This window comes from Haliotis asinina, chromosome 9 (assembly GCF_037392515.1).
Source record: "Haliotis asinina isolate JCU_RB_2024 chromosome 9, JCU_Hal_asi_v2, whole genome shotgun sequence".
Classification (NCBI taxonomy): domain Eukaryota; kingdom Metazoa; phylum Mollusca; class Gastropoda; order Lepetellida; family Haliotidae; genus Haliotis; species Haliotis asinina.
This window is the reverse complement of record NC_090288.1, coordinates 58,931,011-58,950,305: the sequence shown is the minus strand read 5'-3', so window position 1 is coordinate 58,950,305 and position 19,295 is coordinate 58,931,011. Positions and strand designations below refer to the sequence as shown.

The window sequence follows — 19,295 nt, the reverse complement described above, 5'->3', positions numbered from 1 at the left end:
ACACAAGTTCTACATTCCGGGGAAGAATCTTCGCAACACAAAAGTGTTGAGGGAAGATTCAAACCATGATACTGCAAATTCTTCTCTCTCCATTATCACTACAACAGTGGCAGTGTCGTCTCTGTCTACTTACTTCAGCGCAGCATTTGACCTGAAGTGAAAGACTACAACTACGCCCATTACAACTTTGCATAGAGACTTATTTGACAGAGCAAAACTGCTACAGTCATCTGTACGTAGATGCTTCACTACAAGGTTGGGGTGCCCACCTGGAAAACAAGGTTGCAGCAGGAAATTGGGCGAGCAACGAAAACACTCTGCATATCATTTAACTGGAGATGAAAATTGTAATCAATGCAGTACGACACTGGTCGCCAAACAATGAGGAACAAACTACTGATATTCCACACAGACAACTCCACAGTAGCGTTCTACTGCTGATACAGCTAACATTTACACTATTTGACATCATCGACAACTTGAATCTCTACATAATGGCATGCCACATTCCAGGGGCATGCAACACCATGACAGATGCTATATCACATCCTCTACAATCATCTCCAACAGTGGATACATCAGGAGGCATTTCAACTCACCAGTCAGACATTTGCATCACCGCAAATAGACCTATTTTCCACCAGGTTCTATAGATACAGATCTCCAGTACCGGATTCATTTGCATGGATGACAGGTGCTCTCAGCATCTCGGTGGAAGGAATGAACGCTTTCGCATTCCCAGCTCCAGCTCAGTCCCAGGCTCAAGATAAAATAGATGACGATGTTGCAACAGATGTTGGACGCTACTCCTTGCCAGTGAGAGAATGCTTCCCAGTACTGATCATAGAACTAGGACAACCATCACTTAACGTAAGGGCGTCACTGCATCGAAAGCCACACATCCTTAAGTAGTGGACTACTTGTCTCACCTACGGCATACTAGAGGACTTAAAAGTTCTACACTATGGACCTTTTTAGCGGCACTCAGCTTTGTCTCTATGAGATCTGATATCAAGTTGATGAAAGTGCTGGAATTACACACCTTACTACGCTCGTTCAAGCTGCAGATTTAAGGCGCCAGCTTTGGATGTGAATGTTGTACTCCAAGGTCTCAACACTGACATTTACGAGCCTCTAGATCAGACATCCTTCAAAGTATTGACACAGGAAATGCTGTTTCTACTTGCCCAAACAATGGCAATATGGATGTCAAAAATACATTCTCTGGACTTCAGTTGTAACACGATTTGATACTGATCATCGTGAGATTGCGCGAAGGGATTTTATCACAAAAAGTCAACTACCTGGACAACCAATATGACAATTCCACATCCTGGCATTATGTACCGTCCTCAGGCCTCATGATACCCAGGATTTATCATTATGCCCAGTCAAAACATTGAAAATGTATATGCGAGCATCCAATCCATGCGAAGTAAGAGCCTTGACGTTGCACCTGCTCTACATGGTAATAGCTTACTTACAATGCTAATGGAGGGCTGCATTTGGACACCATTCACTGTGTTTGACAGTCACTACCTACGAGAGACATCACCACTGAGAACGTTGCTGCCATTTAGGCCACTTGTACCACAACAAGTAATAGTTCCACAAATGTTTCACTCACCCCTTTTTTATCAAGAGTGATGATGACCCTGTACTTGTAAAGGAGTTACTTGTACATGAAGAAGGGTCACAACTCTATGATAAGGACATCATGAAGAAAGAGTTGCTATATATAGCTGGTTGGAGGAAAAACTAGTATATATCTAAAATCTCACTCTTCATCACATGACTTGTTGAGAACAAGACACTCTGCAGAGTTAAATGGTGGAGAGTCCATGCGCACATCTCAAACAGACTAGCATGAGTGATTGTGACCCAGTACTCTTAATGAGTCGCAACTGGTCTTGAAAAAATCTTGACATACAGTTGCATTAGGCACTAACAGTATGCTAGCTGAACTATATATCATCAGTGTTCAGTTCACAGGAGGAGACATTCAACTGGATGTGATTCCCCATTTCACGGATGAATATTGAAAGAACAGGACCGAATTACCGCCATTACAGAAAGTTAACAGAAGTACTGGACATACTTATATGGCAGCCAACAGAATCCATCTGACCCACCGCTGATTCCTTCAGATTCTGTAAGCAAAGAAGCACGAGTCAGATAAGGAAAAATATGTAATCCTGACTCACGATGTCAAGCCCTCCCTACCACCCCACTCAGACACATTAGATTCTCTGCAGTTCTCATGTTGGAGACCCGTGAAATTCCCGGGGTAGAATAGGCCTTCAGCATCCCATGCTTGCCATAAAGGGCGACTAGCTTGTCGTAAGAGGCGATTAATGGGATCGGGTGATCAGGCTTGCTGACCTGGTTGACACATGTCATCGGTTCCCAATTGCGCAGATCGATGCTCATGTTGTTGATCACTGGATTGTCTGGTCAAGACTCGATTATTTACAGATCGCCACCATATAGCTGGAATACTCACTCACTCACTCACTCACTCACTCTCATGTTGGTCTTATGGACTTACATAGAGAGTGGCAGACAGGGCTGGTCATGTGACCGATGTGGCAGGAAACAGGTAGGCTCTCCGTGGATGAGTGTTATTGAACATTTGCTTCAAGGGAAGGGAGCTTCAAGGGATTTCAGGTGTATCTACACACAGAGAGAAGAGATAAATAAGCATGAGTCATTATAAGTATTACATCATTGCCAAAATGAATAAAATGTTCATTAACTGGCCAGTATGAAATAAGAAATCTGAGGCCTCTTGTAAGTTGATACACCTGGTCACAGATAGGCTGGATCCGACACCTCAGCCTTGCTGGATCACATGCGTGACACTTTAGCCAGCTCACCTAAAAGCACTTTTGTTGACTGTGATCAGGAGTATTTAAACCTGAAAGATCACTCGTGAGAAGGGCTATGTTCTGTTACAAATGATTGGTTTTTGGAATATGTAGTACAAATTTGGTGTAGATATTTCCTGATTGCAGTCTGAAACTTGCAACTCTGGTTTGTGTTTACAGAAGCTCTGTTGAGTGTCACTGAAGAAAGTGATGATGATGCCAAGTCAAGTGTTCAAGTGTCCGGAGACCTCAGACCTACTGCTATCAGCTTTTGTACAGCTCTCCTTCTGCCTGGTGTCATACTGGTGAGTTATATCCCATCTTCTTCCTGGTGTGAAACAGGTGAGTTACACCCCATCCCCTCTTCCCTGGTGCCATAGTGGTGAGTTACACCCCATCTCCTTCCTTGTGTCATACTGGTGAGTTACACCCATCTCCTCCAGTCTGGTGTCATAGTGGTGAGTTACACCCTATCTCCTCCAGCCTGGTGTCATACTGGTGAGTTACACCCTATCTCCTCCAGCCTGGTGTCATACTGGTGAGTTACACCCTATCTCCTCCAGCCTGGTGTCATACTGATGAGTTACACCCCGTCTCCTTCCTGGTGTCATAGTGGTGAGTTAAACCCTATTTCCTCCTGTCTGGCATCATACTGGTGAGTTACACCCCATCTCCTCCTCTCTTGTGTCATACTGGAGATTTACTCCTCGTCTCCCTGGTGTTATACTGGTGAGTTACACCCCATCTCCTCCTCTCTTGTGTCATACTGGTGAGTTACTCCCCGTCTCCTTCCTGGTATGATACTGGTAAGTTACACCTCATCTCCTCCTGTCTAGTGTCATACTGGTGATTTACTCCTCGTCTCCTTCCTGGTGTTATACTGGTGAGTTACACCCCATCTCCTCCTGTCTTGTGTCATACTGGTGAGTTACTCCCCCGTCTCCTTCCTGGTATGATACTGGTAAGTTACACCCCATCTCCTCCTGTCTGGTGTTATACTGTTCAATATGCAAAATGACCACTGACCCTCTTGACAGTGACTAGTATAAATTGAGATAGGTCAGTAAATCTCCATAGTCACTTGCCCTGACTGGCTTGTGAATTTTCATGTTGTCATTTTGTAAATATATCACTCTCTATGACTTGTTGAGTTGAAATACACTTTTAAAATATTCATCACATCACCAGCTTAATGATGAAACTTGTGTCATGCCAACAATAATACCTTATTCTCATCTATATTTGTCAGCAAACTTTGGTTTAGATGGGTTATACACTATCTCCTCATATCAGTTAATGAGTGACTGATCAATGTGTGTTGCAGTACTCCCTTTCCTATGCCTTCCTGAAGTTAGTCAACTACTCCTTCTTCTTCTGGCTACCATACTACCTAGCCAGTGCCTACCACTGGAAGGAGACAGTCGCAGACTCTATCTCCATCTGGTACGATGTCGGCGGAATTGTAGGTCAGTCCCATCACAAACGTTCTCACCACACACATTCTCAACACATACTGTTGTCTGTGACTTTCTCACCTAGCTCTTCATCTCTGCCCCATGCCTCACCACAATACCTCTAGTCTCACTTTATTATAGGGCAGATATAAAATCTTTTTCTCTGGTGTCACCTTATGTTCACTCCAGCCTCACTATGCTGTCTAGTCTCTCTTTACACTGTCTATAGTCTGACCACACCCTCTCTATTCTTACCTTACATTCTCTCTTGTCTCACCACATCCTCTCTGATCTCATCTTAAGCTCACTTTTGCCTCACTTTACACTCTCCCTTGTCTCAACATGCTCACTAGTCTCACCACACTTTATCAAGTCTCGTGACACACTCTCCAGTCTTATCACTCTCTCTAGTCTCACTCTCTTACTCACTCACTTACTCCCTATTTTGACCACACTCTTCAGTCTCACCTTACATTCTCTCTAGCCTCACCACTCACTCTCAAGTCTCACCACTCACTCTCCAGTCTCACCTTACGTTCTGTGTACCTTCACCAAACACTCTCCAGTCTCACCTTTCATTCTCTCAAGTCTTGCCAAACACTCTCCAGTCTCACCTTACATTCTCTCTAGTCTTGCCAAACACTCTCCAGTCTCACCTTACATTCCCTCTAGTCTTGCCAAACACTCTCCAGTCTCACCTTAAATTTTCTCTAGTCTTGCCCAGCACTCTCCAGTCTCTCCTTACATTCTCTCAAGTCTTGCCAAACACTCTCCAGTCTCACCTTACATTCACTCTAGTCATGCCCAATTCTCCCCAATCTCTCCTTACATTCTCTCTTGTCTTGACAAACACTCTCCAGTCTCTCCTTTCATTCCCTCTAGTCTTGCCAAACACTCTCCAGTCTCTCCTTACATTCTCTCTAGTCTTGCCAAACACTCTCCAGTCTCTCCTTTCATTCTCTCTAGTCTTGCCAAACACTCTCCAGTCTCTCCTTACATTCTCTCTAGTCTTGCCAAACACTCTTCAGTCTCTCCTTACATTCTCTCTAGTCTTCCCAAACACTTTCCTGTCTCACCTTACATTCTCTGTAGTCTTGCCAAACACTCTCCAGTCTCTCCTTACATTCTTTCTAGTCTTGCCAAACACTCTCCAGTCTCACCTTACATTCCCTCTAGTCTTGCCAAACACTCTCCCGTCTCACCTTACATTCTCTCTAGTCTTCCCAAACACTCTCCCGTCTCACCTTACATTCCCTCTAGTCTTGCCAAACACTCTCCAGTCTCACCTTACATTCTCTCTAGTCTTCCCAAACACTCTCCAGTCTCACCTTACATTCTCTTTAAACTCTACAAAGACTCTCCAGTCTCTCCTTACATTCTCTCTAGTCTTGCCAAACACTTTCCTGTCTCACCTTACATTCTCTGTAGTCTTGCCAAACACTCTCCAGTCTCTCCTTACATTCTTTCTAGTCTTGCCAAACACTCTCCAGGCTCACCTTACATTCTTTCTAGTCTTGCCAAACACTCTTCAGTCTCACCTTACATTCTGTCTTGTCTTGCCAAACACTCTCAAGTCTCTCTTTACATTCTTTGTAGTCTTCCCAAACACTTTCCTGTCTCACCTTACATTCTTTCTAGTCTTGCCAAACACTCTCCAGGCTCACCTCACATTCTCTCTAGTCTTGCCAAACACTCTCCAGTCTCTCTTTACATTCTCTCTTGTCTTGCCAAACACTCTCCAGTCTCACCTTACATTCTCTCTTGTCTTGCCAAACACTCTCCTGTCTCTCCTTACATTCTTTGTGGTCTTGCCAAACACTCTTCAGTCTCACCTTACATTCTCTTTAGTGTCCACAAAGACTCTCCTGTCTCTCCTTACATTCTTTCTAATCTTGCCAAACACTCTCCAGGCTCACCCCACATTCTCTCTAGTCTTGCCAAACACTCTCCAGTCTCTCTTTACATTCTCTCTTGTCTTGCCAAACACTCTCCAGTCTCACCTTACATTCTCTCTTGTCTTGCCAAACACTCTCCAGTCTCTCCTTACATTCTTTCTAGTCTTGCCAAACACTCTCCAGTCTCTCCTTACATTTTCTCTAGTCTTGCCAAACACTTTCCTGTCTCACCTTACATTCTTTCTAGTCTTGCCAAACACTCTCTCGTCTCGTCTCGTTAAGTGTGTATGATTAACTAACGTATGTAGCCCATTCTTTAATTTAACAATCAGCCTATCCTATTCTGAACAATATCATTTGGATACCTTATCCCTATTAATAGACTGACCTTTCTGTTACAGGGGGAACTATTGGTGGTTTTATATCAGTAAGTATAAATAACAGGATAACTGTTATTCCCCCTTGAATATTGATATGAATGTCACTGATACGTTTCAACTTGTATGACTAATATTTCTGATGGTGCCAAGATTATAGAATCTGGCAAAATGCCTGCACTTTGTTTATATGATTTTGCTTCTAATTTCTTAATATCTGTTTCTGATTACAGGACCGGTTTCAGAGGAGAGCTCTAGTTGTTATTCCAATGCTAGGCCTTGCCATTCCATCACTGTTTATATATGGTAGTAAGTATAAAACTAGCAAGTATCTACTTTTATTTATCTCCAGTGTGTGCACTATAGTTCAGCATTGTTGATCCAGATACAGAGTTTCCCCCCTTTGATATTTGACACAGTTCCCAACTGTATTTGACAAGATGAATTTTAAACCAACTAGCAGTGTTGAATCATTGGTCTGAATTCAGTATTGGTGTACCATTGTATTTGTCATTCAATAAGTTGGGAACATTCACATCAGTGTTCAGAAGTTTTGATTTCAAACATTGCAGACCCATGGAGATCAGGGGTAGAATAGGTCGTCAGCAACTCATGCTTGCCATAAAAGGCAACCATGCATGTCATAATAGCAACTGAAGGGATTGGGTGGTCAGGCTCATTGACTTGGTTGACACATGTCGTTGGGTCTCCATTGTGCAGACTGATGCTCATGCTGGTGATCAATGGATCGCCAAACCCAGTTATTTACAGACAGCTGCCATATAGCAGGAATATTGCTGAGTGTGGCCTAAACTAAACTGACTCACTCATGCACTCAAACATTGCAGTGTTTAGTGTTTGCGTGTTAAGACAGCAATGACATGTAAATATGTCACATATGCTGATGTGTTGCCAAGAAGTCTAAAGTCTGATAATATTGATAGAAGCAGGCTTCTAACTGACACAGTCTTAGTCAAACATTGCAGTGTTTAGTGTTTGCATGTTAAGACAGCAATGACATGTAAATATGCCACATATGCTGATGTGTTACCAAGAAGTCTAAAGTCTGATAATATTGATAGAAGCAGGCTTCTAACTGACACAGTCTTAGTCAAACATTGCAGTGTTTAGTGTTTGCGTGTTAAGACAGCAATGACATGTAAATATGCCACATATGCTGATGTGTTACCAAGAAGTCTAAAGTCTGATAATATTGATAGAAGCAGGCTTCTAACTGACAGTCTTAGTCAAACATTGCAGTGTTTAGTGTTTGAGTGTTAAGACAGCAATGACATGTAAATATGCCACATATGCTGATGTGTTACCAAGAAATCTAAAGTCTGATAATATTGATAGAAGCAGGCTTCTAACTGACACAGTGTTAGTCAAACATTGCAGTGTTTAGTGTTTGCGTGTTAAGACAGCAATGACATGTAAATATGCCACATATGCTGATGTGTTACCAAGAAGTCTAAAGTCTGATAATATTGATAGAAGCAGGCTTCTAACTGACACAGTCTTAGTCAAACATTGCAGTGTTTAGTGTTTGAGTGTTAAGACAGCAATGACATGTAAATATGCCACATATGCTGATGTGTTAGCAAGAAATCTAAAGTCTGATAATATTGATAGAAGCAGGCTTCTAACTGACACAGTCTTAGTCAAACATTGCAGTGTTTAGTGTTTGAGTGTTAAGACAGCAATGACATGTAAATATGCCACATATGCTGATGTGTTACCAAGAAGTCTAAAGTCTGATAATATTGATAGAAGCAGGCTTCTAACTGACACAGTCTTAGTCAAACATTGCAGTGTTTAGTGTTTGAGTGTTAAGACAGCAATGACATGTAAATATGCCACATATGCTGATATGTTAGCAAGAAGTCTAAAGTCTGATAATATTGATAGAAGCAGGCTTCTAACTGACACAGTCTTAGTCAAACATTGCAGTGTTTAGTGTTTGAGTGTTAAGACAGCAATGACATGTAAATATGCCACATATGCTGATATGTTAGCAAGAAGTCTAAAGTCTGATAATATTGATAGAAGCAGGCTTCTAACTGACACAGTCTTAGTCAAACATTGCAGTGTTTAGTGTTTGCGTGTTAAGACAGCAATGACATGTAAATATGCCACATATGCTGATGTGTTACCAAGAAGTCTAAAGTCTGATAATATTGATAGAAGCAGGCTTCTAACTGACACAGTCTTAGTCAAACATTGCAGTGTTTAGTGTTTGCGTGTTAAGACAGCAATGACATGTAAATATGCCACATATGCTGATGTGTTACCAAGAAGTCTAAAGTCTGATAATATTGATAGAAGCAGGCTTCTAACTGACACAGTGTTAGTCAAACATTGCAGTGTTTAGTGTTTGAGTGTTAAGACAGCAATGACATGTAAATATGCCACATATGCTGATGTGTTACCAAGAAATCTAAAGTCTGATAATATTGATAGAAGCAGGCTTCTAACTGACACAGTGTTAGTCAAACATTGCAGTGTTTAGTGTTTGAGTGTTAAGACAGCAATGACATGTAAATATGCCACATATGCTGATGTGTTACCAAGAAATCTAAAGTCTGATAATATTGATAGAAGCAGGCTTCTAACTGACACAGTCTTAGTCAAGCCTTGGTTGGAGAAAAGTGTGTTTGCCAATTGCTGTATCAAGTGGTACTAATTTCCCCAGATTCTCCAGCCAATTTGACAGTCAATTCATTCCTGATGTCAGTAGCTGGATTTTTCATCAGCGGAGTTGCCAACCTCATCAGCGCTGCTGTAGCTGCAGATCTAGGTAGGAAAACAACTCTTACCTTTTGCATTTTTCACACCTGTGAAGATACAGGTTAGATTTGGTCTTCAGCAACTCGTGTCATAAGAAGCAACTAATGGGATCCAGTGCTCAGACAAGCTGACTTTGTTGACAAATGTCATATCCCAATTGCAAAGATTGATGCTCATGGTGTTGATCACTGGATTGTCTTTCTATGCTTGATTATCTACAGACAGGTGCCATATCACTGGAATATTGCTGTGTTGTCAAACATTTCTTAGCAACAGTAGAAACTGCTGTGATGAAATTGAAAATATTACAAATATGTGTGTCAAGTTTTATGCTGCTTTTAGTAATATTCCAGCAATATCACAGCAGGGGACTTCTCACACTGTACCCATGTGAGGAATTGAACCCGGGCCTAGGCCGACCACAAGGCACAAGTGGTGAGACTACCAGGCAATGAACAATAACAAGATATCTAACCACGACTTGGCCACATTGCAAACATCTTGCAGACACACTGGCTAAAACTGTACACGAAGGTGCGAGTTGGAGGTATCGCAGTGTGATATGTTATTTGACACTTTACATTAACATCAAACATCAAACAAGCAAGAAGTGGCTAAGAAACTGGCAAAAAATTCATTTATTGATATCAATTAAATTATCAATTATTTTGACAGTTAGTTTTGTTGTTAAAGGGGCACTGATGCGGAGCAAATAATGTTTCTCACCAGCGGTCTAATTTCGAAACCAAGCTGCAAATTGGTCAGCACCCACTCCCTCAACAGTGATGGACAAAGGGACTGGGCTCCTGTCCACATTAGCAGACTTTTTTCACCCTAAAAAGTGAGGAGGCCGGATGCCCATCATATACCATTATTTAAAAATATCCATGGTATTCCTTGTCTGATTGTAACAAAATATCCCTGTAGTGTAGGTTTTTTCTGATGCCTGGGTGGTACAGTGACTGATCCAATTTGATCCTATTTCTGTGTTTTTTACCTCTATGTTTAATCATGTCATGTGAAAATATGATGTCTACAGGCACGTAGCAAGCCATTTGTTTCATATGTGTCTGAAAGATTGCAAAGTTTTATATTTAGATAGTTTTGAGGTTTGGCCCAGCAAAAATCATACGTAAATTGTGGTAGCTATGGTAGCTATCCTGGTTTATTATCTGTGATAATAAAAACACCATTTAATTCATTTGAATTCGTAAAAAACAAATCGACTTTGCCATTGGTAGAGAAATCTGAAAATGTTCTTACATCAAACAAATTGATTACACCAATTTATCCAAGTACACAGCAAATGCCTGTGTGTATTTCTTATGTAACAATGAAGTTCCGTTGGTACCCTGAAAATAGTTTCGGCCCATGAGTGTTTTCAGGCTGCAAGCGATGGTGTAAACCTACACATGTTATTTGTCATCATTCACTTGAAGGTTTATCAAACAAAATCAAAATAAACTCGCTAAATATGGCAATTTCTGTGCAGAGGCAATACCATTTACCTATTCACACCATGTAATTAATTCCAGATGAAATAGTTGGATATATCAAAAGGATGGAACATTTTCTTCGGCATCACGATGCATGTGGACTTGTTTGTTTACCGCCATTGCCATGTTCGTTCCTGTTCGTCCAATCGATGATGTAACATTGAGATTGGTTTTGTTTATAATTATTTAAGCCAAAAGTTACCAATTTTTAGAAAATGGGAAACTTGTGAGCTTTCTCTTCGTCAAAGAACAAAACTATTGATTAAACTATCAAAAAATATTTTGTTATGAAGAAAATGTTAGACTGGGTACCACTCGATGTGGTGTGATTGAAAGTCAACAATGGCCGTTATTTTCGACTGCTTGCCAAGAAATTTGACGATCACATTTTTAAGTTGCAGGCATTTCGTTTTAAGGTACATATACATTTTGAAGATTATATATTTATAAAGCTGAGAATTAGTGCATTCCATACATAATTCATATGACATGTAAATCCAACTTGTTGAATAATTATTGCAAGTTTTATTTGGAGATGTCATTATCCTGCACTCCTGTCGAATGGGTTCCACTGCAGCATTGAGAGGATTAATGAATTTATAACAGGTATAATTAGTGGTTATGCCTCTCAGATTACTCAACAAAGGTTCCCATTTGGTATTTCTCCTGTCTGGAGTAAATACTCAACATTATAAATAAAGGTCTGTAGCGGCAAATGTATTGTATGTTATGTAATATGTGCATGTTAGTGACGCAAGAGGGTTTATCAGCTGAGTTACAAAAACAAACATCGATCAAAGGATTAACTGATAACACACTGATTGTTTAATTACTTCCACAGCAGATTTGTCAAAAAGGCAGTGTTCATGCGTGTAGATTTACTAATCTATAGTGACTACACCCTGTCGTAAAGTGCAACTGTGAAAACAATATCCTCCCTTCAAAGAATTAACCACCATTGCGTTGATTGATTGATTGCTCATTATTGGTTAACTAAATTACATAGAATGGCGGACATCATACAATTAGTTGCCAGGTGTGCTATCTTGGGTGACCAGTGAGAGGTTTATCAGGTTTTCACCAATGTGAAAGACCTGAAACGATGTGTCACTTTTTTGAAAATTTAACTGTTGTAAGACACACAACACAGAGCAGGATTATTTACCAGCTGCACATGAATGGAATATCATTCTTTTATGTTGATATTGATGGATACGATCCTGAACAAGGTAGTAGCCTGACATTGTTGCTATAACATTAGTCTGTTCTAAATTCCTTATTTGCATTTTGTTTTGATTTATTTGTTGTAGCATTCAGCAGAATCTATATGACAGAAAATACACACTAGCTCGCATGTAGGGCGTGTGTGAAATAGATGCACATTGGCAGTCTATAAAATGTTTAAATGTTACAGTCACGTTAGAAATTTACTATACATATAAGCAGACCCTGTGTTCTTTAATTAATTTTCAAAATCATACAAGGATGACAATAAACTAAATAGGGTTATGAGACAAAATATGAAGACGTACATTGGCTTCGTTATTTTTCCGTCCTGGTTAACCTTCAAAGTGTTTCATTTGTTTTCATAATACATTTGTTAAAATGTAAAATGTAAAGTGACTTCACCTTACTTGATCTGTCTATAATTAAACTCTCAATTGTACTTACGGCTGTGCAGCAGAGGTCACGAACCAGTCACGAATTCTGGGATATCATCCGGGTACTCACGGGAGAAAAACAATAACAAAAGGAACAACCAGTCCACGGAAATTGCTCTGCATCAGTGCCCCTTTAATGTCATACAGGTGCCATGTGGGTATGTTGTGTGTTAATAATTCAATATTTCCTGCACTGCAGGCAACCAGGGCCCAATACAGGGCAACACTGAGGCCCTGGCAACCGTCACTGGTATCATAGATGGAACAGGAAGTCTTGGGGCAGCCATTGGGCAGGTAGGCAGTATGGACAGTGGCATAATGGTCTCAAGTGCATCTGTCTGAAGTATGTTTACGATTAACTCTCAATCATGTTCCTCTTTCTGACAATATTCCTGCTTGTGTTTTCTATTTTCATTATTTGATCATCAAGTATTTGCATTTGAGGAGGTAGGATAGATTTGTCATTCTAATAAAAAGTTAAAATAAAAGAGCAACAATCATGCATTTCATGACATAAAGGGATATGTTTTCATTTGCTTATCCAAGTCAGATAAACTAGAAATTGATATCATGATATGGAAATATGCAAATAAAGTTGCCTACAGACCTGCTTTCTCCATTTATCAATGTGATGCCTTGTTTTGACTGTGCATACTGACTGAAACAATGATGAACTTGGCTGCAAGTCTTCAGTACTAAATGGAAAATTGGGCTGTTTACTCAAAATCTGTGTGAAAGTATGTCTTAATCAACCTTTTTTTCCTTCATGTATTACGAGGACAAAGGGTGATATAATACAGGTTATAAAATATATATATATATATATATGTAAAGAAAGATGAGAATACCGAGCATACAGTTGTAGATATATAACAAGTAGTTTCTGAAATAACACAACACAGATATATATGTGTGCTTGTATTAAAACCTGTATTACATAAACCTTTGTCCTCGTAATACATGAAGGAATAAAATGGTTGTTTAAGACATACTTTCACACAGATTTTGAGTGAACAGCCCAATTTTTATACATGCATGTACATATACATATGCATACAGTTGAACCCCTTTGATCCAGACATTTTGCTCACATTATGAAATCATATGGATAGCAAGGCATCCAGTTGACTGGATCAAACAAGCAAACTGACGATGTATATTGAAAATTTATTCATGCTTGTACAATGGACGCTGTCAAAATCTGGCACATTGTCATCAATGGCATAAAATCTCAGTCCCGTCCATGTCTTGTACATTATCAATTCGCTCTACCATCCATCAAATTGTGTAAACCTTTCTTCATTCCGATGAGTGCCGATTTAGACAGCTTCCACTTATGTCAATAAATCAATAGTCAGCAGTGAAAAGAGTGACTCATAACATATAACATACATCTTACTTGACTCGATATCTCCATGTCACATCTACCACATTATTTCATTAAAAAGTCTGAGATAGATGCGTACTTTCTTGGTTTCAAGTTTCAGCACAACCAGTCACTGAATAATTCACTTGTTATCCATGCCCTGGTGTTAGGCGATGAATAAATTTACACATCATGATGATTGATGAGTAATATCTCTAAAGCAACTTTTCATCTGCTCTTCTACTGAAAGTTGATATTGTCTTTCCAGGTTTGTACACTGCATTGTATATGTTGAAGGAATTTGATGTGATCCTGCTGGTTATGGGGCTATTCCAGTTTGGAACCTGTGTTACTGATTTTATCCTCTGCTCCAGATTCTGGTGCCGGTGATACAGAAAGCTCTCGGCTGGCAAGCTGTCTTCTATCTCTTCATGATTTCTGTAAGTTGCACCATCCTTTTCTAGCTATGTTAACTCACACAGCTGTTAACTCACACAGCTAGACAAAGTAGAGCGGTGAATGAGTAGGACAAGGTTTTAAATAAAAATAGTAAAAGGTCAACATTTTGCCACAAGTCGGCAGCAAATGAAAATCATTGTATATTCATTAGCAGTACAATAGTAGAGGAACAGGCTGTAGTGCTTAGATTTACATCACATGCTTAATATTGTATTTTATCGTTCGATTCATTGAAATATGAAAACCTATTGTGCAAATTTATGAATCAGTAGCCAAGCAGCTGTTCATTGTCCAAAGTTTGGTGAGTGAGTGAGTGAGTGAGTGAGTGAGTGAGTGAGGTTTTGCTCCACTTCAGCACTACATCAGCATTATCATGGTGGAGAATACCAAAAATATACTTCATACATTGTAGCCATGTGGGGAATCAAACTCAGACCTTTGGCATTAGAAATGAACATATTAGCCACTTGGCTACTTTTGCTGCACCATCAGTGAAAGCTAGGTATGAGAAGGAAAAATGCAGTATTTCAAATCAGAACAAATGTTTAAGGGAGGCAGCATCTTTTTCACATCACAGAGTCTATTACCAGATATCAAAATTAGTTTCCTGGCAACTAGGAGACACAGTTGAAAATGAAACCCAAATATGTGAAATTTGCAGCAGTATCATGATAAACTCATCCTATTTTGTGGGCGTGGCATTATCTTTTACTTACATAATGAATTGTATGTAAAGGATCAAAACCAACTCCAATAGTTTCATGACAAGTGGGAGACACAGTTGGAAAACTGTGATTTTGAATTGAAGCCTAAAGATATGAAATTGGACATATCATTTGATATAATGAAAATGTTGTTATTTCATTTTGCCTTCAATGGAATATGAAAGCAAAATTCAAGTACCTCTGAACCCCATTGAACATATAAGAAATTCTCAACTTTGGTCGTAATAATGTTATTTTTCCCCCCATAAGCCTGCCTAGGTTTACCTGTGTTTGTATTTCCACAGACCTTTTTGACGGGGATGTGCATCTTCCCACTGTTTGTACGGGAAGTGAAAGACGTCTGTAGAAACTACCATTACTCCTGGCACAGGGGACTACAACGACGTTCACATTCCCTTCAGGGAGAACAAGCAGCATGGGAGTGATACAGTGGAAGACCCTCAATGTGAACAAATTTGATGACAAATCCATTTTTAGCCTTGGCATTGAGATATTTCAGGAATATCACGTTTACAGTACCTCATGAAGGGCTAGCACCAGTCGATATTCCATAGATGCAACTTTGTGATAGTCAGGTCTGTGTCAAGACCCAGAGATTATTTTTATAACACAGAGTTTAGCATAATGAAAACAGCATTCCTTTCCCTCCCAGCATTGTCTCAGATCAGAGAAGTATTCTGGGAATTAGTATTGGATCAATGCATTTGCCATTCCAGCATACATCCTGTAAAATCAGGAAATGTTTGATGGTGCCAAAGTATGATCTGATGATAAGTATAGTAGGTCATTACAAGAGAGTGTACCATTAAAAAAGTAAGCGATACTTCAATTAACGAGCATACCACTAGCCAATGAAAATGCATGTGAGAAAGAGTAATATATTATGTACACATATACAAATGAAACCCTTCCAAAGGAGTGGAATTACGTGTCACATCTTCCCTTCATTTCTCTTCATCATCTGTTTCCTCCTTGCTTCATCATTTGCCTTTTATCAAGTTTGTAAATCCCACATCACCTGCTTTCTTAATGGTATATTACAGTGAGGAAGTGGAATAACGAGCAGTGTTATTGCGGGACAGTTGTATGGTATTTTCTGTTTGAAAAATGTGCAATAGAGAGAGAGGGAGAGTTAGGGTGAGAGAGAGAGAGTTGTTTGAGAGTACATTTACCATTGAGCTTTCAGGTTTTGACATCAAGTCATCCATCAAATGTAACTGTCATGTCCTATTTCAGTGTTTTGAAATTACTTTACACTTTTCTAGACATGTCAATTCCCCTTCTTCCATTTCAGCATGTATATAACAATGTCTCCTCACGGGATTGTCACAGCCTGTTTATTATAAGTATTTTACAGCTTTTGTTTTTAGTTTTTCCGACTATGCATGAAATGGCTGCATTAACTTACAGACGATTTTATCTGACTTTTAATACCAGTCGACAAACACTGTTGATGTTCTTATATTTTTGAGTCACACAATTTGCTTGTGTTTGTGGGGAATATTATCAAGCAATATCAGATGGTTGTGATTTGGTTGGTCACAACAGCTTAATTATTTCTGATGCAGGCAAGACTGGGATTTACTTTTAGGTTATATTAATGCAATTATCACAAGACACAAATAATGTGTATTATTATCACATGTACCTGTAGCCGTGTGTTGTTTTCACCCTGTTGAAAAAACATAAAAGTGTGGTATTTTTTTTACATTGCTGGCAAATCTCACTTCATGCATATTTTAGTACATAACAAAACAAAATAAAAACCAGCAAAACATACACAATATAATTTTTGAAATATTAAATTACCTTGGGTGCCTGTTGAGTTCAGGAATAGAACCATATTATGTCATGTCTTTGTCTGGTTGGTTTATTAACACTGGCCACCATCTTGGATTTTCTAATTTTCATCTTTTACAAAATCACTTAAATTCTTCTTTTTCATCTCCATATCCACTTCCTTTTTATTATTTACCTGCCACTGATTGGCTTCTTAATACCAAACAATTGTATTCCTGGCTGCTCCTGTTGCTCACCTGTACATTGTCTCCCAATGTGTACCTGTCCCTCGCTGGGAGTCATTCTCTTTCTATACAGATGAGTCAACTCTTTCAATATTTCATTCAAAACACCAGTTATTTTAATCTGTTACAAGTTGAAATAAACGACTATGTCCATGTGCTTGATGTCAGCCGTGACAGTTGTTCCATAGCATAAGACATACTTGGCACATTTACAGTACTGTACTGTTAAATAGCTAATGCAATATCTATATTGACATACTGTCACTAGATATTTATGTTGGCCACATTGCGAAATGTTTTGTGCAGATGTTGTTAAATTTGATTAATATTGAGTGTGTACCTGTTACTGGGAATCATTCTCTTTCCCTCATCACCCTCCATTCAATAAAATAATTACATTGCTGGTTGTTGTTGACCATCTTTCTGGCAGTATCCAGCGACCGAATCCTCTCTACTCTGGATCACGGTTTCATACATTTAATCAGTGACCTCTGAGAGAGAAAAACATCTCAAGCAAGATTCTAATTCAATCAATCTGAACTGAGAAAAGTTTATAGCTTACCCATGAAGATTTCAGTTAGAATTGGTTTTCAGATACTCTTTCTTGTCATAAGAGGGGACTAACAGGACTAACACTTCAATCACTGTGAAAACTTCCAAAGGCCACCACTAATGTTTCAAAGTACCCATGAATATTGATGTTGGAACTGGTTTTCCGTAACTTGTGCTTGTAGTAAGAGGTAACTAACAGGAGAGGATGGTCAGACTGTCTGGCTTGGGTGTTATCGTATCTCTCTTGTGTAGATTAATTGATGCTCATGCTGTTGATCACTGGAGTTTCTGTTCCAGGCTGTTATTTACAGACTGCCATCTTGTCGCTGGAATATAGCTGAGGGTGAAACTTTTAAAATGTTATGAAATTTAGTGGTTCTCGGGTTCCTTTGTGTATTTTTTCATGTTCTTAACCTTTGCCTCAGTAAACTTAACTTACCATACTGAGGAAGCTAAACTGTGACTTTTATACTTCTGATGATGACATTTATGTTGTGTGTATATTTTTATGTTTTAATACATCTGTCTGTATTTATGCACCAAATATTAATGTCAATGGTGGCCACATGTTTGTGTTGTGTGGCTGTTATTTTGTTGCTGAAACAATCCCTAAGAACTATATTTAACTCACTTGTCTCTGACCAAATAAATACTGTAACACCACATCCTATTGATGGGTGAATAATATATTATGTTCATTAAAATGTGTGTTTCAGGTTTGTTAACTTTTCTGTTCCTCCTTTGTTGTGTGAATCAATGAATTGTGTGAACTTTTGAGACAATCAGTTGCTAGACAACACAGTCATGGGGAGACAACTGATGACAAATGCTGATGACTAGACAAATTACAGCAATCACAAATCAACACCAGTGTTGTGCAAATCATAATGGTCTGACTTTCCACTGAAATTTTGAAGTGTCAGCCTCTGTATTTTGTTCACCTCTAACACTCTAAGTGGGCTGAAACTTTAGCCTATGTGACACATCAGTCTGGTGGGCTAGCTGGAACCAGATAGTTTAACTGGACCATGCAGTCTTTACTCCTACACACGACAATCAACATCCACTTCCGGTTTCAATACGGGGGTACAGCAAGAAGTATATAAAACACTTGGCTTTACTGAAAACAAAAAATAATTAACATTTACGAAAAGAATCATTAAGTATGGACTACACCACAAGTACCTGGGCTTCCTACAAAATGGTGTTTACAAATGTTCAATATAGAAGCAATTTTACCGATGGCACCTTTGCAGTCTTACTTTTTCCCCATATTTTTTTTTCTTTTACTGCAAAGAAATGTGTGTGTAATACCAGTTTAGCCAATCAGAATGTAGGAATTAATGAACATAATGAAAACGTGATTATCTGATGTTTAGCCTGGAGCTCAATATGAAAACAAAATTCAAACGTTTCCGGCTTGAAACCTATAGAACAAATAAAAAAGTCTCAACTTTGATCAAGTTAATGTTATTTTTCCCCATAAGCCAGCGCAGGTTTACATGTGTTTGTATTTCCACAGACCTTTCCCACAGCATCTTACTCCCACTGTTTGTACAGGAAGTGAAGGACGTCTGTAGAAACTATCATTGCCTTGGCATTGAGATATTTCAGGAATATCACGTTTACAGT

At 39.2% G+C, this 19,295-nt stretch overlaps 1 protein-coding gene across 2 annotated transcripts in view; it reads left to right on the top strand.

Moving 5' to 3' along the window:
• LOC137296692 (sugar phosphate exchanger 3-like) overlaps positions 1-18,388 on the top strand; it is a 37,308-nt gene extending 18,920 nt beyond the window's left edge. The window contains exons 10-17 of one of the 2 annotated variants that reach the window (XM_067828514.1): positions 3,048-3,172; positions 4,192-4,333; positions 6,618-6,643; positions 6,827-6,902; positions 9,286-9,390; positions 12,737-12,831; positions 14,278-14,343; positions 15,372-18,388. In XM_067828514.1, the coding sequence (XP_067684615.1) occupies positions 3,048-3,172; positions 4,192-4,333; positions 6,618-6,643; positions 6,827-6,902; positions 9,286-9,390; positions 12,737-12,831; positions 14,278-14,343; positions 15,372-15,512 (776 nt within the window). In that variant the 3' untranslated portion in view covers positions 15,513-18,388. The remainder of the gene's footprint in view (positions 1-3,047; positions 3,173-4,191; positions 4,334-6,617; positions 6,644-6,826; positions 6,903-9,285; positions 9,391-12,736; positions 12,832-14,277; positions 14,344-15,371) is intronic. The other variant, XM_067828513.1, reaches the window with a different exon arrangement.
• The last annotated feature ends 907 nt before the right edge of the window (positions 18,389-19,295 follow it).